The 19,619-nt window shown below is 36.9% G+C and overlaps 1 protein-coding gene across 1 annotated transcript; it reads left to right on the forward strand.

Moving 5' to 3' along the window:
- Positions 1-405: 405 nt before the first annotated feature.
- LOC112840593 (olfactory receptor 10D1B-like) lies at positions 406-1,338 on the forward strand. Its single transcript, XM_025894012.1, has one exon. It carries the CDS (start codon positions 406-408, stop codon positions 1,336-1,338), a length of 933 nt encoding a protein of 310 aa, XP_025749797.1.
- Positions 1,339-19,619: the final 18,281 nt, after the last annotated feature.

Raw genomic sequence — 19,619 nt, forward strand, 5'->3', positions numbered from 1 at the left:
CAGGATAGGGGCAGGGGGAGACTGCAGTCAAGCAGACTCCCCGCCCTGAGTGCAGAGCCTGATGTGGAGCTCAATCCCAGGACCCTGAGATCATGACCTGAGCTGAAATCAAGAGAGGGCTGCTTAACCAACTGAGCCACCCAGATGCCTCACTTCCACAGTTTTTAATTATAATCTGTGGGTAAGAGAATACAGTGAACTTAACTTGGTCAAAACTAAAGTTTGCAGAACATAGTCAAGAATTTTTATTCTTTATCTTTTTATGTAGAAATGCCTTTACATAAGGTTGATTATTGACTGTTCAAGCATGAAACCAACACATCCATCAGAGAGTTTCTCAGTTTTACATCAGTTTTCACACTTTGGACACCTATGTTCTTCTGTGAAGTCCAACATCTGACAAAGATGAGGAATCTCTCAGTAGTGGCTGAACTTATCCTGCTGGGCATCCCACACACCGAGGACCTGGAGAGCATGCTCTTTGTCTTGTTTTTGGGCTTCTACATCTTCACTCTTATGGGGAACCTGCTCATCCTCCTGGCGATTGTCTCCTCCACTCAGCTCCACACTCCCATGTACTTCTTCCTGTGCCAACTGTCAGTGTGTGACATACTTTTCCCTTCTGTGAGTTCCCCCAAGATGCTCTTCTACCTCTCAGGGAACAGCCGGGTCATCTCCTACGCAGGCTGCGCGTCCCAGCTCTTCTTCTACCATTTCCTGGGCTGTACGGAGTGCTTCCTGTACACAGTGATGGCCTATGACTGCTTTGTCGCCATCTGTTACCCTCTGCGCTACACGGTGATCGTGAGCCACAGAGTGTGTGCCATCCTGGCCGTGGGGACCTCCTTATTTGGTTGCATTCAGGCCACCTTTCTAACTGCTCTCACCTTCCAGTTGCCCTACTGTGGCCCCAACGAGGTGGACTATTTCTTCTGCGATATCCCGGTGATGCTGAAGCTGGCTTGTGCTGATACCTCAGCCCTGGAGATGGTGGGGTTCATCAGTGTGGGCCTCATGCCCCTCAGTTGCTTCCTTCTCATCCTCACCTCCTACAGCTGCATTGTCTGCTCCATCCTGCGGATCCGCTCTGCAGAGGGCCGGCACCATGCCTTCTCCACCTGCAGTGCCCACCTCACTGCCATCTTGCTTTTCTACATGCCAGTGGTCCTCATCTACCTGCAGCCCACCCCCAATCCCTGGCTCAATGCACCTGTCCAGATCCTGAACAACCTGGTCACCCCCATGCTGAACCCCTTGATCTACAGCCTCAGGAATAAAGAAGTAAAATATTCTCTGAGGAAGGTGCTACAGCAAGTAGCCTTCCTTCCTGAGAAGTGATAGAGACTAGTAGCTATGCTTTAATAGCAGCACACTGTTTGCAAAGGTATTTCCTTTTGTGTGATATAGAGCACAAATAGTATCAATGCCCCTTTTGCAGATAAAGAAGCTAAGGTTTGAAGCCATAAAGTGAATTGTTCAAGGTCACATAACTAATGAATTCTCCTGCACATCTCTCATGCAGGAAGGATTCTCTCTTCCTAGTTGCCAAGAAAGCCTGGTCCTTCTGTTTCTCACTCTGTTTTCTTCTCCTGTTCCCCGCCCCCCATCCTCTGCTTCTTTTCTAGCACTTCTTCATTTGAGCTGGCATGATTATCTAATTATACTCTCAAATGCCTGCATCAGATAAGCCACCATTTGATGGGCTAGGAGTTGTTGAAAAGGGGGCGCTTCAACCCCGTGGCCCCTGGTGGCGTCCCATGACTACTGGAATGTAAAGAAGCTGTGTCAAGGGAAAGAGCTTCTGGATGAGACCTGAGGCAGGCTTCTTATGGGCGAATCAGAGATCAACCACAAAGTCTGCTAGTCTTGGACCTAGAAAGAGTCCCTGCCTGGGAGCTGAGGCAATAGATAAAAGAGAATGTGGAGACTAAACAGGCAGAGTCTATGAAAGGGTGACTGATTCTGTTGTTTTTCAGTACGAGGAATCTGAGTTTGTCTTTGAAATCCCCAGCACAGCCAGGGGTCAGTGCAAAGTCCAAGCCACTACTGCTCTATGGTTTTGGATTCTCTGCTTACCAAAAGGCTGTGACTTGAGTGCTTCTCCTTAACATTCCTTTGTTCTTTTTCCTAATGAGCTTAGCATGAAAGATGTGTCTTTCCGATCCAAACAATAATTTGAAGAAAAGAAGGGAATGAGAAGGAGGTGATGGAAGAGAAGGGGAGTGGGTGGGAAGGGAAGTGGTGGAAGGGAAGAGGTGAGTTGTAAAGGAAAAGGGGTAACGGCAATGGAAGGGAGTGATGGGAAGGAAGGGGGTGATGGGAAGGAAGGGAGTGATGGGACAGAAAGGGGGTGATGGGAGGAAAGGGGGTGATGGGAGGAAAGGGGTGATGGGAAGGAAGGGGGTGATGGGAAGGACGAGGATGATGGGAAGGAAGGCGGGGCAGAGGCAAAGGCAAGTCCTTTCTCCTCTTCTTTCCGGGATCAGAGTTCAGTCAGGGAATCTGCTAGACTGAACCAGCCACAACATTGTGTTTGGGACCTCATGTAAGGGTGATGAGATGATGTATGTTTTTGAAAGGGAGAACATTTTTCTAGTTGCCTCTCTTAAGTCCTATGCCTTTATTCTTTCTACCACACATTTTCCTTCAGAGTCTTCAGCTGGACAAATTCATTCTCATTATCAAACGCCTAGTTAAAATATAATATTTTATGTGAAACTTTCCTCATCCTAGGCCAGTCTGGTTCCCACTTCTCTATGTTTTGAATCAGACTTTACAAACTCCTCACGTCATTATGCTAGAATAGGCTTTGGCAAAGCATTTTCCAAGAGTAAAGCTAAAGTAGGTTCAGGGAGAGTAAGGAAAGAGTCAGTGAGGGGCTGACAGTACAGAATTGACTGCTGAGCAGATAAAGTTTGGCTCTCTGCCAGGATCCTACAGGGGTGGGGGGCTCCATGCCAGGCTCATCCCAGGACCCTGAGATCATGACCTGAGCCCAAGGCAGACACTCAACTGACTGAGCCAACCAGGTGCCCCAACACGGGATCCTCTTGAGTGAATGGCTAAACACTAATTTGTGAATGCGTAGGGTAAACTTCCACAAGGCTACGCAAAGAAAGGTTCTGAAACAATTATAACAAGTAGCAGCTGTAAGTAAAAATATTCCAAGTACTTGCTTAGGCCTAGAAATCATTCAAGTTCTGACCTTCTCAAGTAAAGAAGATATGGGACATTTAGTCGAGATCCAAAAAGGTCACAGTTTAGGTGTGTGGGGGCTTAATTAGCCCTAACGTAAAGCTAATCAGGCACATAATAAAGAAACCTGAAAATGAGACATTGATTGATTAAGCTGATCCAGAAGTAACATAACTGCCTACCAGAACAAGATCCAAGTCTCTAAAATACATCAAAATACAGCACTCCCGGGAATGCACTAGAGCTAAGAATAGTTTGATATTTCCACCGTCAAGTGTGGAACACCTTTGTGTTACACAGGGCATTAAGTAGAGTATTTATAAAGATTTTGTCTCAGTAGGGAAACAAAACTACCAGCAGAAATAAGGCTAATCAGGTTCTACTCAAAAAAGCTTAAAAGCAAGCCTTGAAAGATCAAACTTTCCAAATAACTTAAACGCATTACAGAATAAAAAATTTCCAGGCATAAAACACTTATCACGATGAACACTGAGTAATGTATAAAATTGTTGAATCACAATATTGTACACCTCAAAGAAATATAAAACTGTATGTTAACTATACTGGAATTTAAAAATTAAAATTAAAAAAACTTTCCAGACATATAGAGAAACAGAAACACAAGGTCCATAATTAGGATTTAAAAGGTCAATATTCAAAGACCCAGAAAAGTAGAATTAGTAGACAAAGACGTTAAAACAGTTACTTTTAATTATATCCTATATTTTAAAAAGGTAAAGAAAATCATAAGCATTATGAGAAATATGGATGATAAAAAATCACCTAAATCAAAATTCTAAAGATTAAAATATAGTATCTAACGTGAAAAATTCACTGGATTAGAGCAGTAACAAATTAGACACTGCAGAAAATTTGTAAATTCGGTCATAGCAATGGAAATAACCTAATGAAATATAGAGAGAAGAACTATTGAAAAACCATATGATCAGAGCATCAGTGAGTATGGGACAATTACAGGCAGTCTAATAATATAAGTTTAATTGAAGTCCCCAAAGGAAAGAGGAGAGGGAGAGAAGAGAAAAAATATTCAAAGGAATAACCAAAAATTTTCAAAATAGGATGGCAACTATAAGTCAAAAGATCTAAGAACTCAACAAAAATTAATCTGGAAAATAACCAAATATTTGGAATGGTTTAAAAAAGAAATTTAAAGAGAAAATAGAAAGTATTGTCAGCTGAATAAAATGAAGATGTATAGGATATACCTAACACAGTACTTACAATGAATTTACAGCACTAAAATCACCACATTAGAAAAGAAGGATCTCAAAGCAGTTACCTGCATTGCCAACAGAAAAGCATATTAAAACAAACATAAGCAGAAGAAATTAATAGAGAAAAGCAGATATCAATGAAATATAAAACAGAAAATAAAGGAGGTCAATGAAAATAAAAACTAGCCCTTTGAGAAATGGATAAAGTTAATAAGACTGATAAGGAAAAACAAGAGAGAAACTCCAGGCCCGATGCCTTCTAGATTGAATTTTCTTTAAGAAATAATTCCAATTCCAATAATTCCAATGCAAACTCTTCCAAAATATAAAAGAAGCAACAGTTCCCAACTTATTATATGAGGCTAGCATTACCCTAAAACAAAAAATAGGCAAAGGTATTAGAAGAAAATAAAACTACAGAGATGCAAGACTGCATAAAAAATTTTAGCTAATCAAATCTGATAATATATATTTAAAAACTAATATATTGTTCTAAACTGGGAATTATACCAGAAATACAACATCAATTTAACATTAAAAACTCAGTTAATGTAATTCACCATATAAACAGACTGAAAAAGAAAAATCTATATGATCGTCTGAATAGATGCAGAGGAAGCATTTTACAAAACTCAATATACATTCCTGATAAAAACTCTCAGGAAATTAGGATTTGATGAATACTTTCTAAATTTGTAAAAAGGCCATCTACTAAGATCTATTTTTTTTAAAGATTTTATTTATTTATTCGAGAGAGAGAGAGGGAGAAAATGATCTGGGGGGAGGGGCAGAGGGAGAGAAAGAGAGAGGAAGGGAGAAGCAGACTCCCCGCTGGGCAGGAGCCCTATGCGGGGCTCCATCCCAGGATGCAGAGATCATGACCTGAGCGAAGGCAGATGCTCAATGGACTGAGCCACCCAGGTGCCCCAGGCATTGACTAAGATCTTTGGCTATGATCATATCTAATGGTGAAACACTGATTATTTCCTGGGTCAGTTTTTGACTTATTATCTCTCAGTTCCAACTTCACTATTTTTGCTGGCTCTGTGCTAATGGAGGGGATTGTTGTGAAATATGTCTTCTTTGCCCTCTGGTAAAGTGCTAAGTCTTGTCAGCAGAAGGCACTTTGGGAGAATGAATTTTTCTTCCTGGTTTCTAGTTTGGCTCTCTTGCCAGCATCCTATAGAGCATACATTTTTCCACCATTGCTTGGCTTCTCATGGTTTCTCCAGTACAAGGGTGGAACTTTGCCCCGAATTTGGCTACTATGCGTTTTCTCCAGCACTTAACTGAGGCAGTGTGACATTGCCAGGAGTTTCAAATAGAAAAAACCTGCAACCTAAACCGGATCACTGTTCCCCACACCTTCTTCTCAGCTTAGGGCACATGCATGTTCCCTGGGGGTTCCCACATGGCAGACCACCTAACAGGCTGGATTCATGCAGCCAGCCCAGAACCACCCCAGCTCAAGATGGTCATGAAATTGCACTAGACCCCTACATATAGGATGGCCTCTCCAGCACCTGATTTCAGCAATGTTCAGCAACTGGCAGTTTTCTTGGGATCTAGGGAGTTCTGAGGTTCAGCACTTCCCCACATTTGGCATCTTGGAGAGCAGATTTCCAGCAACTGGAGGCCCCTTGGTCATTTCTCCATCATATAGTAAGTCAAGGCAATGACATCTCCATGGAGTTCTGGATCTCAGCCAGGGAAGGGAAAGACTCTGTCTTGGGTGTTCTAGATCACCCCAGACATAGATTTGCTCCTTATGTCTTATATTCTTTAGAATTCTCCAAAGCTCTCAAGAGCTAAATTCCTGTTACTTTAATCCTCCATGAAAAAATATTTATATTAAACTCTCCCTGTTCAAATCGTTGTGTGATTTCTATCTCTTGACTGATATGTTTTCCACCTAATATCAAGAACTAAGCAAAGATGTTTGATCTCCCTACTTCTATTCAATATTGGACTGAAAGTTCTAGCCAGAGCAAAAATTCAAGAAAAAGAATAAAAGTCATCCACATTAGGAATGAAGACATAATGGTCTTTATTTCCAGACTATATGATCATTTATGTGGAAAATCCTATAGAATCTACCAAGAAAAAAAAAAAAAAAAAAAAAAAAGAAAGAAAGAAAGAAAGAAAGAAAGAAAGAAAGAAAGAAAGAAAGAAGAAAATTGAACAAAGTTTCAGTTGTTCCATGTACATAACAACCATACCATAAAGTGCAAATGTGTTTTTTAGGGGGGTATACTATAAAGTATTCTATGCTTTATATATATATATATATAATATATATATTATATATATATTTACTATATAATATATATTATATATAATATATATTTAATATATATACTATATACTATATTATATATAATATAGTATATAGTACAAAGTGTTAATATTTCTATGTTTTGTGAGAAGTAGTACATCATTAACTATAAGACTGTGAAAGTTTAAGGATGTACCTACCGATATTAGAGGCAAAAACTTGCACATCCCTTGGCAGTCAATCCCCAAACACCCCCAGCCCAGGCAACAGTGAATCTGCCTTCTGTCGCTATATATATGTTTTGCCTTTTCTAAGTTTTTATATGAATGAGATTTATAATGTAAACTCTTTGGTGTCTGGATTCTTTCACTTAGCACAATGCTATTGATGTTCGTTCATGTTTTAGTCTATATTTGAAGTCCCTTCCTTTTTATTGTTCAGAAATATGCCATCTCATGGATATAATGCAATTTGTTTATTTGTTAATCAATATTCCAGCTATTTCCAGTTACTTTACTGTTTCGAATAAACCTGCCATGCACATTCACATACAAGTCGTTGTCTAGACACATTTTCATTTTTCTTGGGTAAATACAAGGAGTGGCATTGTTGTGTCTTATGTAAATATGTATTTAGCTTTATAAGAAGCAGTCTAATTATTTTCCAAAGTGGCTGTGCCATTTTACAATGCCACTGGCAATGTATGAGATTTCTACTTGCATGCTAACAGGTGGAATTATTCATGGAAAGTGCTTAACATAATGCTTTCTTTGCATAATGCAAGCGCCCACAAATGTTAATATGGTTTATGGTAATAACCTATTTTAACATATGTATATAATACATTATTTTATACCTCTGTTATATGTAAGTATAAAAAATGGGCAAAGTTCTGTTTCTTGTTGTAATCCTATTTATTTTTCTGCATGTGATAATCTTCATCCAAACTCACTAAAGTGCTAAAAATTTAAACATGATTCCACACACACAAAAATAGTGTTGGAATTAGTTTATGTCAACATCAGCATGTATTTGAATTTAGTCAAAATGTACCAATTAAAAGAAGAGTTTTAGTACAAAGCTTCATTAAAAAAAGAAGGAGAATGAGAGAACATATAAGATCCAGTCCCCAATTTCCTGCAGTAAAATAAAGACATAAAGATCTTAGGAAAGTAGAAATGATCATAATGTTGTTGTAATTACTGCTGGGAATCAGGACTTTGTCAAAGCAATTAAGCAAAAGAAAAAAATATAGTATAAAATGCTCCATTAGATTGAAGACAAATTCAATAACCGAGGTCAGATGACAGACTTGTTTAAATTTAACTGTATGAAACAGACAAACTAAAGATATCTATCATTAAGGGAGTGCTTGAGATACCAAAAAAAAGAGGAAGTAAAATTTTGCTATAATGATAATAAGATAATAGCTAATACTAACCATTTCACTGTGTAAAATTCTGCATTAAATTCTTTGGATTTATCAGCTATTTAATCCTGACAGTATTTTTATGAAGTAGGGATGTCCCTCATTTTACAGATTTGAAAGCCAAGGTTGATAAATTCAGTGATGGGCTCCAAGTTATACTTCTAGTTAATGGTAAAGCTGCTGCTTGTCCCCAAATAGGTCTTATTTTGAAAAGCATGGTCTCTACACTGTTACTGTGATTGGCAACCATATACTGTGATATCTAAAGTTAACAAAGTATGCTTTTTAGGTTCATTCTAAAATGACACATGAACAATCAGTACTGTACAGATTAATACCATGTCAATAAGACTCAGAAAAAGTTCCTTGTTTCCTAAAATTACAACCATGAAAATCGTTATATGAAAAGTAAATTTAAAGTAACTTTTGTTACCATCTATATCATCCTATAAGAATGCCCTAAATTAGGTAATCTCTGAAAAAATAACTTTTTGGTTAATTAATCTCAGAGGTCTTCATTCATAGGTCATATAGAGTTTTGTAATGGCACAAAATGGATTGATCATCCTGGGGATTGGGTGAGGCTATTTGGGGATTTTTGTGAAAAAGATGCCATGTTGAACTCTCTCTAATGGTACTCTAAGGCAAAACTGAGCATCAGTGTAACACACACACTCACGTTTAACTCACTCATTACAAATAAACACATATGCCATTCACATTATTTTTTCTAGCACCTCCAAGATGAAATTGATTCCTCCTAATCACTGCCTTAAAAGGGAAAGGTGAAATCTTGTAGTATTTACCTCTCATGGGTGTTAGTAATAAAAATGCCTTAGATAAATTTCAAACAGCTTTCATTGACTCTGACAAGATGCAACATCGAAAACGAATTTCTTAATGCCAGGGCTCCAAATGGCCGCATGTTCTGAATGTGTAATTTCACCACCAAAAAAGCATCTGTGAAATCTGCCAATCATATTTCTGTCAGGCATTCTCTTTGCTCAGAGCGGTGTGTGCCCAGTACATAACGAAAAATAAAATTGATAACCAGGAAGTTCATCTGAGCAACAGAGCCAGGGTGAAATATTTGAGCCTCAGAATAAATTTCAAAAGAGAATAGGGATGACTACATTTATCAATTGGGCAACACATTCATCTTCGGTTTACTTGCTGATTCTATCAGTTTGTGTGGTGCAGACATAGCTCAGTTCATCCTCAAGCTTCTGAAATACACAATTCAGGCACATATTATGTGTTTAGTGATTAAAAGACTCTAAGGGATCTTTTCTTAAAAGTGTTCTACCCCTATAACTATTACCTGGAACAACAACAATGACAAAACCACACACAAACTCAAACACACACATATACACACTCACACAGGCATACACACTCTACCACAAGCAGAACTGTGCGAAAGAGAGCCATGTTTTTAATAATATATCTATGAAATATCCACTTTAATAAAGTATCATAAGATCATATAAAATCAGTGGGAAATATGCCATCCGTATGAAAATAACAAATGATTCTCATATCCTCTTAGAAAACTGGAGGCGGATGGAACTTAACTCTCCTGTAAAACAGCCCCTGTGTCTCTCAAAGGAATTGTAAGACCCCGGGAAGCTAAATGGCCTTTACAAAATAACATGGAAAGCCAGCAGGAGTGCAAAAATAAAAATAAGGTCCTCTTTCAGCCATCCAGTGTTAATCCTCATAAAAATTAATATCTAACTTTCGAATAAAAATTCTAATGATCTTGTCTGTTTTAAGAAAAGGATGCATAATACTTATTTTGTATTTCTTATTTAACTCATAGTTGGACAGTGCCCTGAGAATAGGATTGTGTGCCCTAATACTACCACTAACTTTATCTTGGTATTCCCTAAAGTGCTTAGCACAAGGGCCTAAACATAGTCCATGCCTTTTATGCATTTTTTTTAATTGAATTGTGATACCCAACCCACCAACAGTTACATTATTTGTGTGGCTGAATCTTACCAACTTAGCAGTATTAGGGAGAATGCTCAAAGACCAGCCTCTGCTAACAAACTTAGTTTAAATGGGCCTAACTATATTGTGTTTTTATTGTGGAAAAATACACACCTTTCATATTTTAAATTGAACAATTCAGTGGTATTTAGTACAGTTGCAAATTTGTGCATCCATCAGCACTCTATTTTTAGAACAATATTTTCACTCCAAAAGGAGTAAGTAGTTACTCCCCATTACCTCTTTCCCCAGCTCCTGGCAACCACTAATATGCTTTTGTGTCTCTATGGTGTTGTCTGTCCTGGATAGTTTATGTAAATTGAATCATTTTATATATGGTCTTTTGTGTCTGGCTTCTTACATCAGCATGATGTTTTCTTTTTTTAATTTAAATTCAATTAGCATATTATTAGTTTCAGAGGTAGAGTTCAATGATTCACCAGTTGCATATAATACCCAGTGCTTATTACATCCCGTGCCCTCCTTAATGCGCATCACCCAATTACCCCACCTTTCCCTCCCCTTCCCCTCCAGCAAGCCTCAGTTTGTTTCCTATGATTAAGAGTCTCTTATGGTTTGTCTCCCCCCTCTCATTTCATCTTGTTTTATTTTTTCCTCCCTTCCCCATGCTCCTTTGTTTTGTTTCTTAAATCCCACATATGAGTGAAATTATATATTTGTCTTTCTCTGACTGACTTATTTTGCTTAGCATAATACTCTCTCCTCTAGTTCCATCCACATCATTGCAAATGGCAGGATTTCATTTTCTGATGGCTGAGTTTTAGATATATATATATATACATCTTCTTTTTTTTATTTTTAAAGATTTTATTTATTTATTTGAGAGAGAGAGAATGAGAGATAGAGAGCACGAGAGGGAAGAGGGTCAGAGGGAGGAGCAGACTCCCTGCTGAGCAGGGAGCCCGATGTGGGACTCGATCCCGGGACTCCAGGATCATGACCTGAGCCGAAGGCAGTCACTTAACCAACTGAGCCACCCAGGCGCCCTATATACATCTTCTTTATCCATTCATCTGCCGATGGACATCTGGGCTCTTTCCATATTTTGGCTGGTATGGACATTGCTGAGACAAGCATGAATCATTATGTTTGTATCTTTCACTCAGCCATAATGTTTTCAAGGTTTATCTATGTTCTACCATGTATCAACATTACACTTTTTGTTAATAAATAAAAACTTGGAGTTCAAAGGGACTTAATTTATCACCTAGTATTTTTGACCTAAAAAAATTTGATAAAAGAGGACCTACTTAGGGCGCCTGGGTGGCTCAGTTGGTTAAGCGACTGCCTTCGGCTCAGGTCATGATCCTGGAGTCCCGGAATCGAGTCCCGCATCGGGCTCCCTGCTCAGCAGGGAGTCTGCTCCTCCCTCTGACCCTCTTCCCTCTCGTGCTTTCTATCTCTCATTCTCTCTCTCTCTCAAATAAGTAAATAAAATCTTAAAAAAAAAAAAAAAAGAGGACCTACTTAGCTCCATTGAGTGTTAGTAAAAGGACATATGATCTTAGGAGTTCCAGACCAGTCTGGGTTGCCAGATTTGGATGTAAAAATAGAGGATGCCCAGTTCAACTGGAATTTCAAATAAACAACATATAATTTTTAATGTAAGTGTGCTTTAAATATTGTTTATTTAAAATTCAAATTTAACAAGTTTCCTCCTTCCATTTGTTGAAGAGGTGGATGAATAGGAAGAATGAAATGAAACCATCACTACAATCAAGGTAATAAACTTCTCTATCACCTCCCAAAGTTTCTCCTGCCCCCACCCCCCACTTTTTTTGTGGTAAGAGCACTAGCTGACATGGCTCTGGAAGACTGAAGAAATGGCACAGATCCTGAGGTTTATATCCTAGAAGGAGGGCAAAAGAGTGAAGCAGTTCTCCACGATCCCTGGCCTATCAGTGGTTCATAGTATTCCCTTACTGTCATTTTCACATTTGTAATGTGTGTACCGATATTCCCTTTTTCTTGATTTTAAATGTGTATTTTTTTCTTGATCATGCTGTCTAGAATTTTATCAATTTTATTAATTTAAAAAAATAACTCACTTTTAGTGTCTTTTTCATTACTGCTTTTCTCTTCTAAATTTCCTTGATTCTGTTCTTTTCTTTACTATTTCCTTCCTTCTGTTTACTTTGGCTTTCATTTGGTCTCTCTCTCTTTTTGTTAAATTAGGCTCCATGCCCAGTGTGGAGCCCAATGCAGGGCTTGAACTCATGACCCTGAGATCAAGACCTGAGCTGAGATCAAGAGTAGAATGCTTAACTGACTGAACCACTCAGGTGCCCGTGGTCTCTCTCTTTTTGAGTTTTATAGTGGTAGCTTAGATCATTGATTTGAGAGCTTTCTTCTTTCTTGATATGACAGGCATTTAATGTTGTAAGTTTCTAAGCACTTTCTTCACTGTATCCCATAAAATTTCATTGTCATTAAATTTAAAGTATTTTCTAATGTCCCTGTGATTCTCTTTTCCTGTACACTATCTAGAAGTGAATTATTCAGTTACCAAATATTTGAGGGTTTTCCGGATATCTTTCAGTTCTTTATTCCTATTTTAACCTGTTTATGTTCTGATAATATATTTTGTATAATTTGAATTGTTTTAAATTTATGAAATTTACTTTCATGGGTCTGACCACATTTCATCTCGGTAAATAATCTATATGCTTTTGAAAATTATGTGTATCAAGTCATACGAATTGTTTTATTAACGTCCACTAGGTCAGGTTGATTTGTTACCATTTTCCAACCTCTCTGTCTTTACTGATTTTCTGTCTACTGTTCTATCAATTGCTGAATGTGGAGTGTTGACATCTCCAATTATAACTGTGGATTTGTATATTTCTCTTTTTATTTCTACCAGTTTTATATTTTTATTCTCTATCAGGTGCATACACATTTATATTTTTAGCTCTTCTTGGAGAATTGACCCCTTTCTTCCTAAACAATGCCCACTCTATTCCTTGTTCTGAAATGGATTTCATCTGATATTAATGAGCCCTACATCTCTCCTGCTTGTACTATCTTTTTACTTCCAAGTTATTTGTGTCTTTGAATCTAGAGCATGTCTCCTGTAGACAACACATAGTTGCAACTTATTTTATACAATGTGACAAATTCGGTCTCCTTACCTGCATATTTATGTGTTCTACTTTTTATCCTTGGTTTCTCTTAAATGTTAAGTGAAACAGTGTTGTAACCTCTAAGCCTTTGTACTGATTTGGCTTCCCGCTCAGGCCTCTCCACAGGGAAAGAATGAGTCACACAGATTGCATTAGGCAAGTTCCTGTAACAAACACAGTTCTCTTTCTGAATTAATACACTGGCCTTCAGGTAATGGATTGATCTCTCTGTAGTATGACTGCATCAGAAGACTGATAATATCTCCAAGTGCCCTGATTTTGTAATTTTTGTAACTTTTTTAAAAAGGTAGCATTCTATTCATGCACATCAGCTTGTTGAGCTTTGTTACTGTGACATCCATTCCCAAAAGAACAATTTCCTGTCTGCCTGCGGACAAAATCATGTTTCTAAGCTTGCAGGGCTGAAGGCAGATTCTAGACAATGATTAACACACCAGGGTCGTGACTATCATTCTGTGGAACAGCCTTTTTCAGACTTCTCCTAGTGACGCATTTTATCTATATAACAGAATCCCTACGTAATTCTATTGATAGAATTGTGGAAGACAAAGGCTCAGGCATTTTCTGGCGGAGGCGGATTTCAGGTACAAGTCTTCTAAGTCTGGGTCCTATGCTCTTAAGATAATTCTTAAAAATTTCCACTAAGTAACTCTGCTGGCAGATGAGAAAATACTAGGGACAGGGCATGAGGAGAGAAAAAGGTAGTTTAAGGTTACTGCAATTTTTAAAAACTCTCATATTCTATTTTCTACTAGATCTGCAATTTTCAATATAAAAATTCCTGGTTTTTTTTCACCATCACATTTTTAAGCAGTTAGGTCTTCAAGAAAATGAGCCCTATTTATTTTTTTTACATGAAGCTTCCCCCCAAGCCTACCTCCAATAGCTCACCGTCCTCAACATGAGAAGCATGTATTGCTTTTCTCTGGCCATTTGAAAAGACACCCTTTGTGGGTCCATTTGTGAGAGATCCATGGGTGTGGATGATGTTACCATTCCTAAATAGATTGTAAAGTTGCATGCAGAAATGTATGTGTATTTTACATATATTTGATGTGATGTTCCATTACCAATAACTCTGTTTCCCAAAATGACAATATATTGAAATTCTTCTGTAACTGAGGAGTTATAGTCATTAAAGAGATACCTTCATGAGAGATGAACACCCACCGTATTTGTATACATTTTAGATAAGAAAATCCAAGCCCTAAACAGGGAAGCATTGCATAATTTCCAAAGCAGAGGAATAATAATAACAATAACAAATGACAATGTGTCAAATTTGTAGCAATTCGTTCACACTTTAACTCATTTTCCTAGGATCATTGTTAAAGTAAAATGAGTTGAAGTGTGAACAAATTGCTACGAATTTCATACTTATGAATCATTGAACACTACATCAAAAACTAATTGTGTACTATACAGTAGCTAGCTGAACATAATAACAAAAAACAAAAATAAGAATATAAATAAATAAAGGTGACTATAAATACATTCTCATCAGGAATAATTCATTTGCATATGTATTAAAAAAACCCCAATGATCCTAAAATGCAGGAAGTGTTGGAGTTATGTGCCTTCCTCACTGATGAGGACATTCAGGGATATCTCACAAGTGAATCCGGAGCCAGATTTTCTTGCCTCCCAATTTACTTAGGGCCTTTTTTCTAAGAAAGTGGGGGACCGGAACTATGGCCAGCACAGCACCGAGTCCTTGAAATCTGGTGTCCCGAGCACTGTGTCAGGCTAATTCTGTGAGTTTAAATTCTCTGCATTTGCTTATTGTCCATTGGGTTTCTTTTCTGAGAAATTGTTGTTTGTATCCTTTGCCTGTTGTTATATTTCATTGTTGGCCCCTCTCCTGTTAATCTGTGGAAGTTCTTTCTAATTCCGGTTATTAATTCTTTGCGGGTTATATGTGTTTCAATTACTCTTTCCCAGTTTTAGTTTGTCCTTGTCCTCCAAAAGCCATGATCCCTTTTGTTGTGTAGATTTTTATGTGACTATATTGATGTACTATTTTGTTTAAAAATTATGCTCACTTGGGGTCATGTAGTCTTCCATATTTTCTTATTTTTATTTTATAATCATTTTTAGATAATTACACACAGTAAAATAAACAAGTTTTAGAGATACAATTCAATGAGTTTTGATAAATATATTCACTTGAGGAACTAGTACATCTATCAAGATACAGAGCAGATGGGGCACCAGGGTGGGTCAGTGGGTTCGGCATCTGACTCTTGATTTCAGTCAACTCATGAGGGTCATTAGATGAGCCCTCCCTCAGGCTCCATGCTGGGAATGGAGCCTGCTTAAGATTCTCTCTCCCCCTGCACCTACCCTCTCTCTCTCTTTCTTAAAAAAGAGAGAGAGAGAGAGAGAGATACAAAGCAAAGATTAGCAAACCATGGCCCAAATCCAGCCCAAAACTACACTTTTAGTATTGCTCATCAGCTAATATTTTTTTTTTTACATTTTCAAACGGCTGAAACTATCAAAAGAATATTATGTAAAATTAAAATTTCAGTGTTCATAAAGCTTTTTGGACATAGCCACACCCATTATTAACATAATATCTGTGGCTGCTCTTTCTCCAGAGGGAGAGAGTTTCAGTACTGCAGCAAACATCCTATGGTCCACAAAGCCTAAAAATAATTTCTATCTGGTTCTTTACAGAAAAATGTTGCCAATCCTGATGTAGACCCTGGTATATCCCCATAAAGTTCTCTTTTGTTTATTTCCTGTTTCTCTATATACTTCCTCCACAGAGGCAACCACCATTATGATTTTTATTTTCATAGACTGATACTGCCCACTTACTGTACTTGATTGATTCATACAGAATATATTCTTTTATGTGCAGTTTTTTTGTGCATGATGTTTATCTGTCTTGTTTCATGCATCAATTGATTGCTCCTTTTTATTACTAAGCAGTACTCCATTATGTTTATACACCATAATTTGATGGACATTTTCCTGATTTTTTTTTATATTATGAATAAATAGGCAATAGCATTCTGGTATGTTTTTATTTACACAGTAACACTTTATACTCTAATTTGTTATACTTGAGAGATACCATTGCTCTGAATCCTCTCTAATATTTAGTATTTTTAGTCTTTCTAATTTTATTTATTTATTTTTATTTTTTAAATTTTATTTTATTTAAATTCAATTAATTAACATATAGTGATTATTAGTTTCAGAGGTAGAATTCAGTGATGCATCAGTGCTCATGACATCAAGTGCCCTCGTTAATGCCCATCATGCAGTTACCCCATCTCCCCACCGATGCCCCCCTCCAGCAACCCTCAGGTTATTCCCTATAGTTAAGAGTGTCTTATGGTTTGTCTCCCTCTCTGATTTCATCTTATTTTACTTTTTCCCTCCCTTCCTCTATGATCCTTTGTTTTATTTCTTAAATTCCACATATGAGTGAAGTCATAGATAATTGTTTTTCTCTGATTAACTTATTTTGCTTAGTATAATGCCCTCTAGTTCCATCCACATCGTTGCAAATGGCAAGATTTCATTTTTTTGATGGCTGAGTAATACCACATAGTCTTTCTAATTTTAACTGTCTTAGTGGGTGGATAATGATATCTCCTTGTGACTTCAATTTGTATTTCCCTGATGACCAATGATACTGAGAATGTTTTCATGTGTTTGTTAGCCCTTATACACCATTCATTGTAAAGTATCTGTCTTTTACTTATTTTTAGTTTTTTTTTTTGGTCTTTTTATAATTGGTTGTAGGAATTTTTTACAAAAGTTGGTCATAAGTCCTTTGTTGGACGTGTGTGCTATATATTTGTGTGTGTGTGTTATTTTCTTCCAACCTGTGTTGTGCCTTTTCTTTTCTTTTTCTAATGGTGTCTTTTGATTATCAGAAATTTTTAATTTTAATTTCATCATTTTTTTCTTTTACTGATATTGTTCTTTGTATTCTGCCTAAGAATTATTTGCCTCCTAGTCACAAAGATACACTCCTATGCTTTTTTCTGTAACCTGTCTCCAGTGTATGGTGTGAGGTATGGAACCAGGTTCACTTTTTGTAGGCAGATACCCAGTCGATCAGCACCATCTGTTGAAATTATTTTCTTTTCTCCACTGAATTCCTTTAGTGCCTATATCAGAAATTATTTTTATTGAGCAATTAAGAGTCTATTTCTAGGGTGCCTAGATGGCTCAGTTGGTTAAGCGTCTGCCTTCAGCTAAGGTCATGATCCTGGGGTCCTGGGATCGAGTCCCACATCAGGCTCCCTGTTCAGTAGGGAGTCTGCTTCTCTCCCTCCTTCTGCCCCTCCCCCTTGTTTGTGCGCATGCTCTCTCTCTCTCTCAAATAAATAAATAAAATCTTTTTTAAAAAGAGTCTATTTCTAGCCACCCTATTTTGTTTAATTGACATATTTGTCAATTCTCATGACAGTCCCACACTGTCATTAATATGCTGGTGTTATTGTCAGTCTTAAAGCAATACAATCAAAATCTCCCAACTTTGTTTTTTGAGATTGTTTTAGTTATTCTAGGCCCTTTCTGTCTTTTATAAATTTTAGAATCATCTTGTCAAAGGGCTGTGGGGATTTATATTGGTATTTTACTGAATTCATAAGTCAATTAAGGAGAATTTGCATCTTAAAACAGTGAGTCTTCCAAATCATGAGCATGGAATATCCCTCCAATTATTTCTTTCTTAATTTTTCTCAATGATGTTTTGCAATTTTCATTGAAGAGATCTTTTATATATTTGGTGAAATTTATTTTTGGACTTTTCTGGTTGTGATGTTACTGTATTAGAATATCATTTCATTTTTCTATTATTTTCAGGAAATAAATAGAAATATAATTATATCTGCATATTGATTTTAAAACTGAGACCTTGGTGGATTTATTCATTAGATTTAGAAGGTTTGGGGGTGATGTCTTGGATTTTTTCATATACATTTCTGATAGCCGTGAAAAAAAAGAGTTTTATTTCTCCTTTTCAATACTTATGCCTTTTGTTTCTTCACTCTTTATTTCATTGTACTGGAAGTAAAACCTCCAATAGGTATTGAATATAAATGGTAAAAGTAGATATGTTTGCCTTGACCCTGATTTTCAGGAAAACACCTTCAATATTTCCACATTAAATATGATAGTAGCTGTTGGTTTTTAATAAGTGCCCTTCATTAAATTGAAACAGACCCCTTCTTATTATGACTTATTTAGTCTTTTTTGTCATAAGTTGGGGGGGCAATTTTGTTGACCACTTTTTCGGCATCTATTGACATGGTTAGATGAATTTCCTCATTTAATCTGTTAAGGTAGTACATACATCACTTGTTTTAAAATGTTAAACTGAACATGCACTTGGTCATTGTATATTATATCTTTTAGACATTACTGCATTCAGCTTGCCTAGTATTTTTTAAGGATTTTCACATCTATATCCATGAGGTACATTGCCCTGTGATATTCTTTTTCATTTCTTTTTTTTTTTTTTTTTGAAATTGCCCTTGTCTGGTTCTGGATAAGGTAATGCTGTTTTCATAAATTGAGTTGGAGAATGTTCTTTCATCTACTGTTTCTTAAATGCTTGGCTTAAGATTTAGCATTATTTCTTCTTTAAATATTTGAAAGTATTTGCCCACCAAATCATGTGGGGCCAGCTATTTCTTTGACTAAAGGTTTGTAATTACAAATGTAAATTATGAGAATAGAACTCTCAAGTTTGTCTATTTCTTATTGTCTGTTTTGTAAATTGTGTCTAAGAAATTGCAACAATTATGTCAATAGCTGTCACCAGCTGGCAGTGGGGAAGACCTGGCATTGAACTAAACAGAGGTCAGTTCAACATTCTTAAACTTACAATTTAGTCACATATGAGCTTAACACTTGGTAGAGTCTAAATAAGCATCACTCATTTTGTGAGATATAGGAAAGAGTTCCCACAGCTGGGGAAAAAACACAGCAGGAGTATCCCTCAATCTCTACTGTTCTTCTGTACAGTTCCTGGTATACCTCCCTCCTAAATAAATAAGTATATATAAGTGTGTGTGTGTGTGTGATGGAAAAGGCAAGAAAATGTTCCATTCAAGGAAAAATATCACCAAGAACAGATCCACAGAGAAGCTGTAGGTTGGAACTATCAGAAAGGGATATCAAAATATCTATTATAAATATATTCAAGAATTCATAGGAAAGGTGGAAGAAATAGGTGAACCAACACAGGAATCTTAGAAAAAATATAGTTATCTAACTTAACTTTTACTCTGAGGATTCCTGTCTTTTTTCAATTATGGAAAATTATCATGAAATATCTTTTCAAGTAGATTATTATC

Source organism: Callorhinus ursinus, unplaced genomic scaffold, assembly GCF_003265705.2.
Source record: "Callorhinus ursinus isolate GAN/ISIS: 27379988/994484 unplaced genomic scaffold, GSC_fseal_2.0 scaffold19, whole genome shotgun sequence".
Taxonomy (NCBI): Eukaryota; Metazoa; Chordata; class Mammalia; order Carnivora; family Otariidae; genus Callorhinus; species Callorhinus ursinus.

Bases quoted from the DNA above. Each gene is read 5' to 3' on its own strand.
- LOC112840593 (XM_025894012.1), top strand. From the start codon at position 406: ATGAGGAATCTCTCAGTAGTGGCTGAACTTATCCTGCTGGGCATCCCA.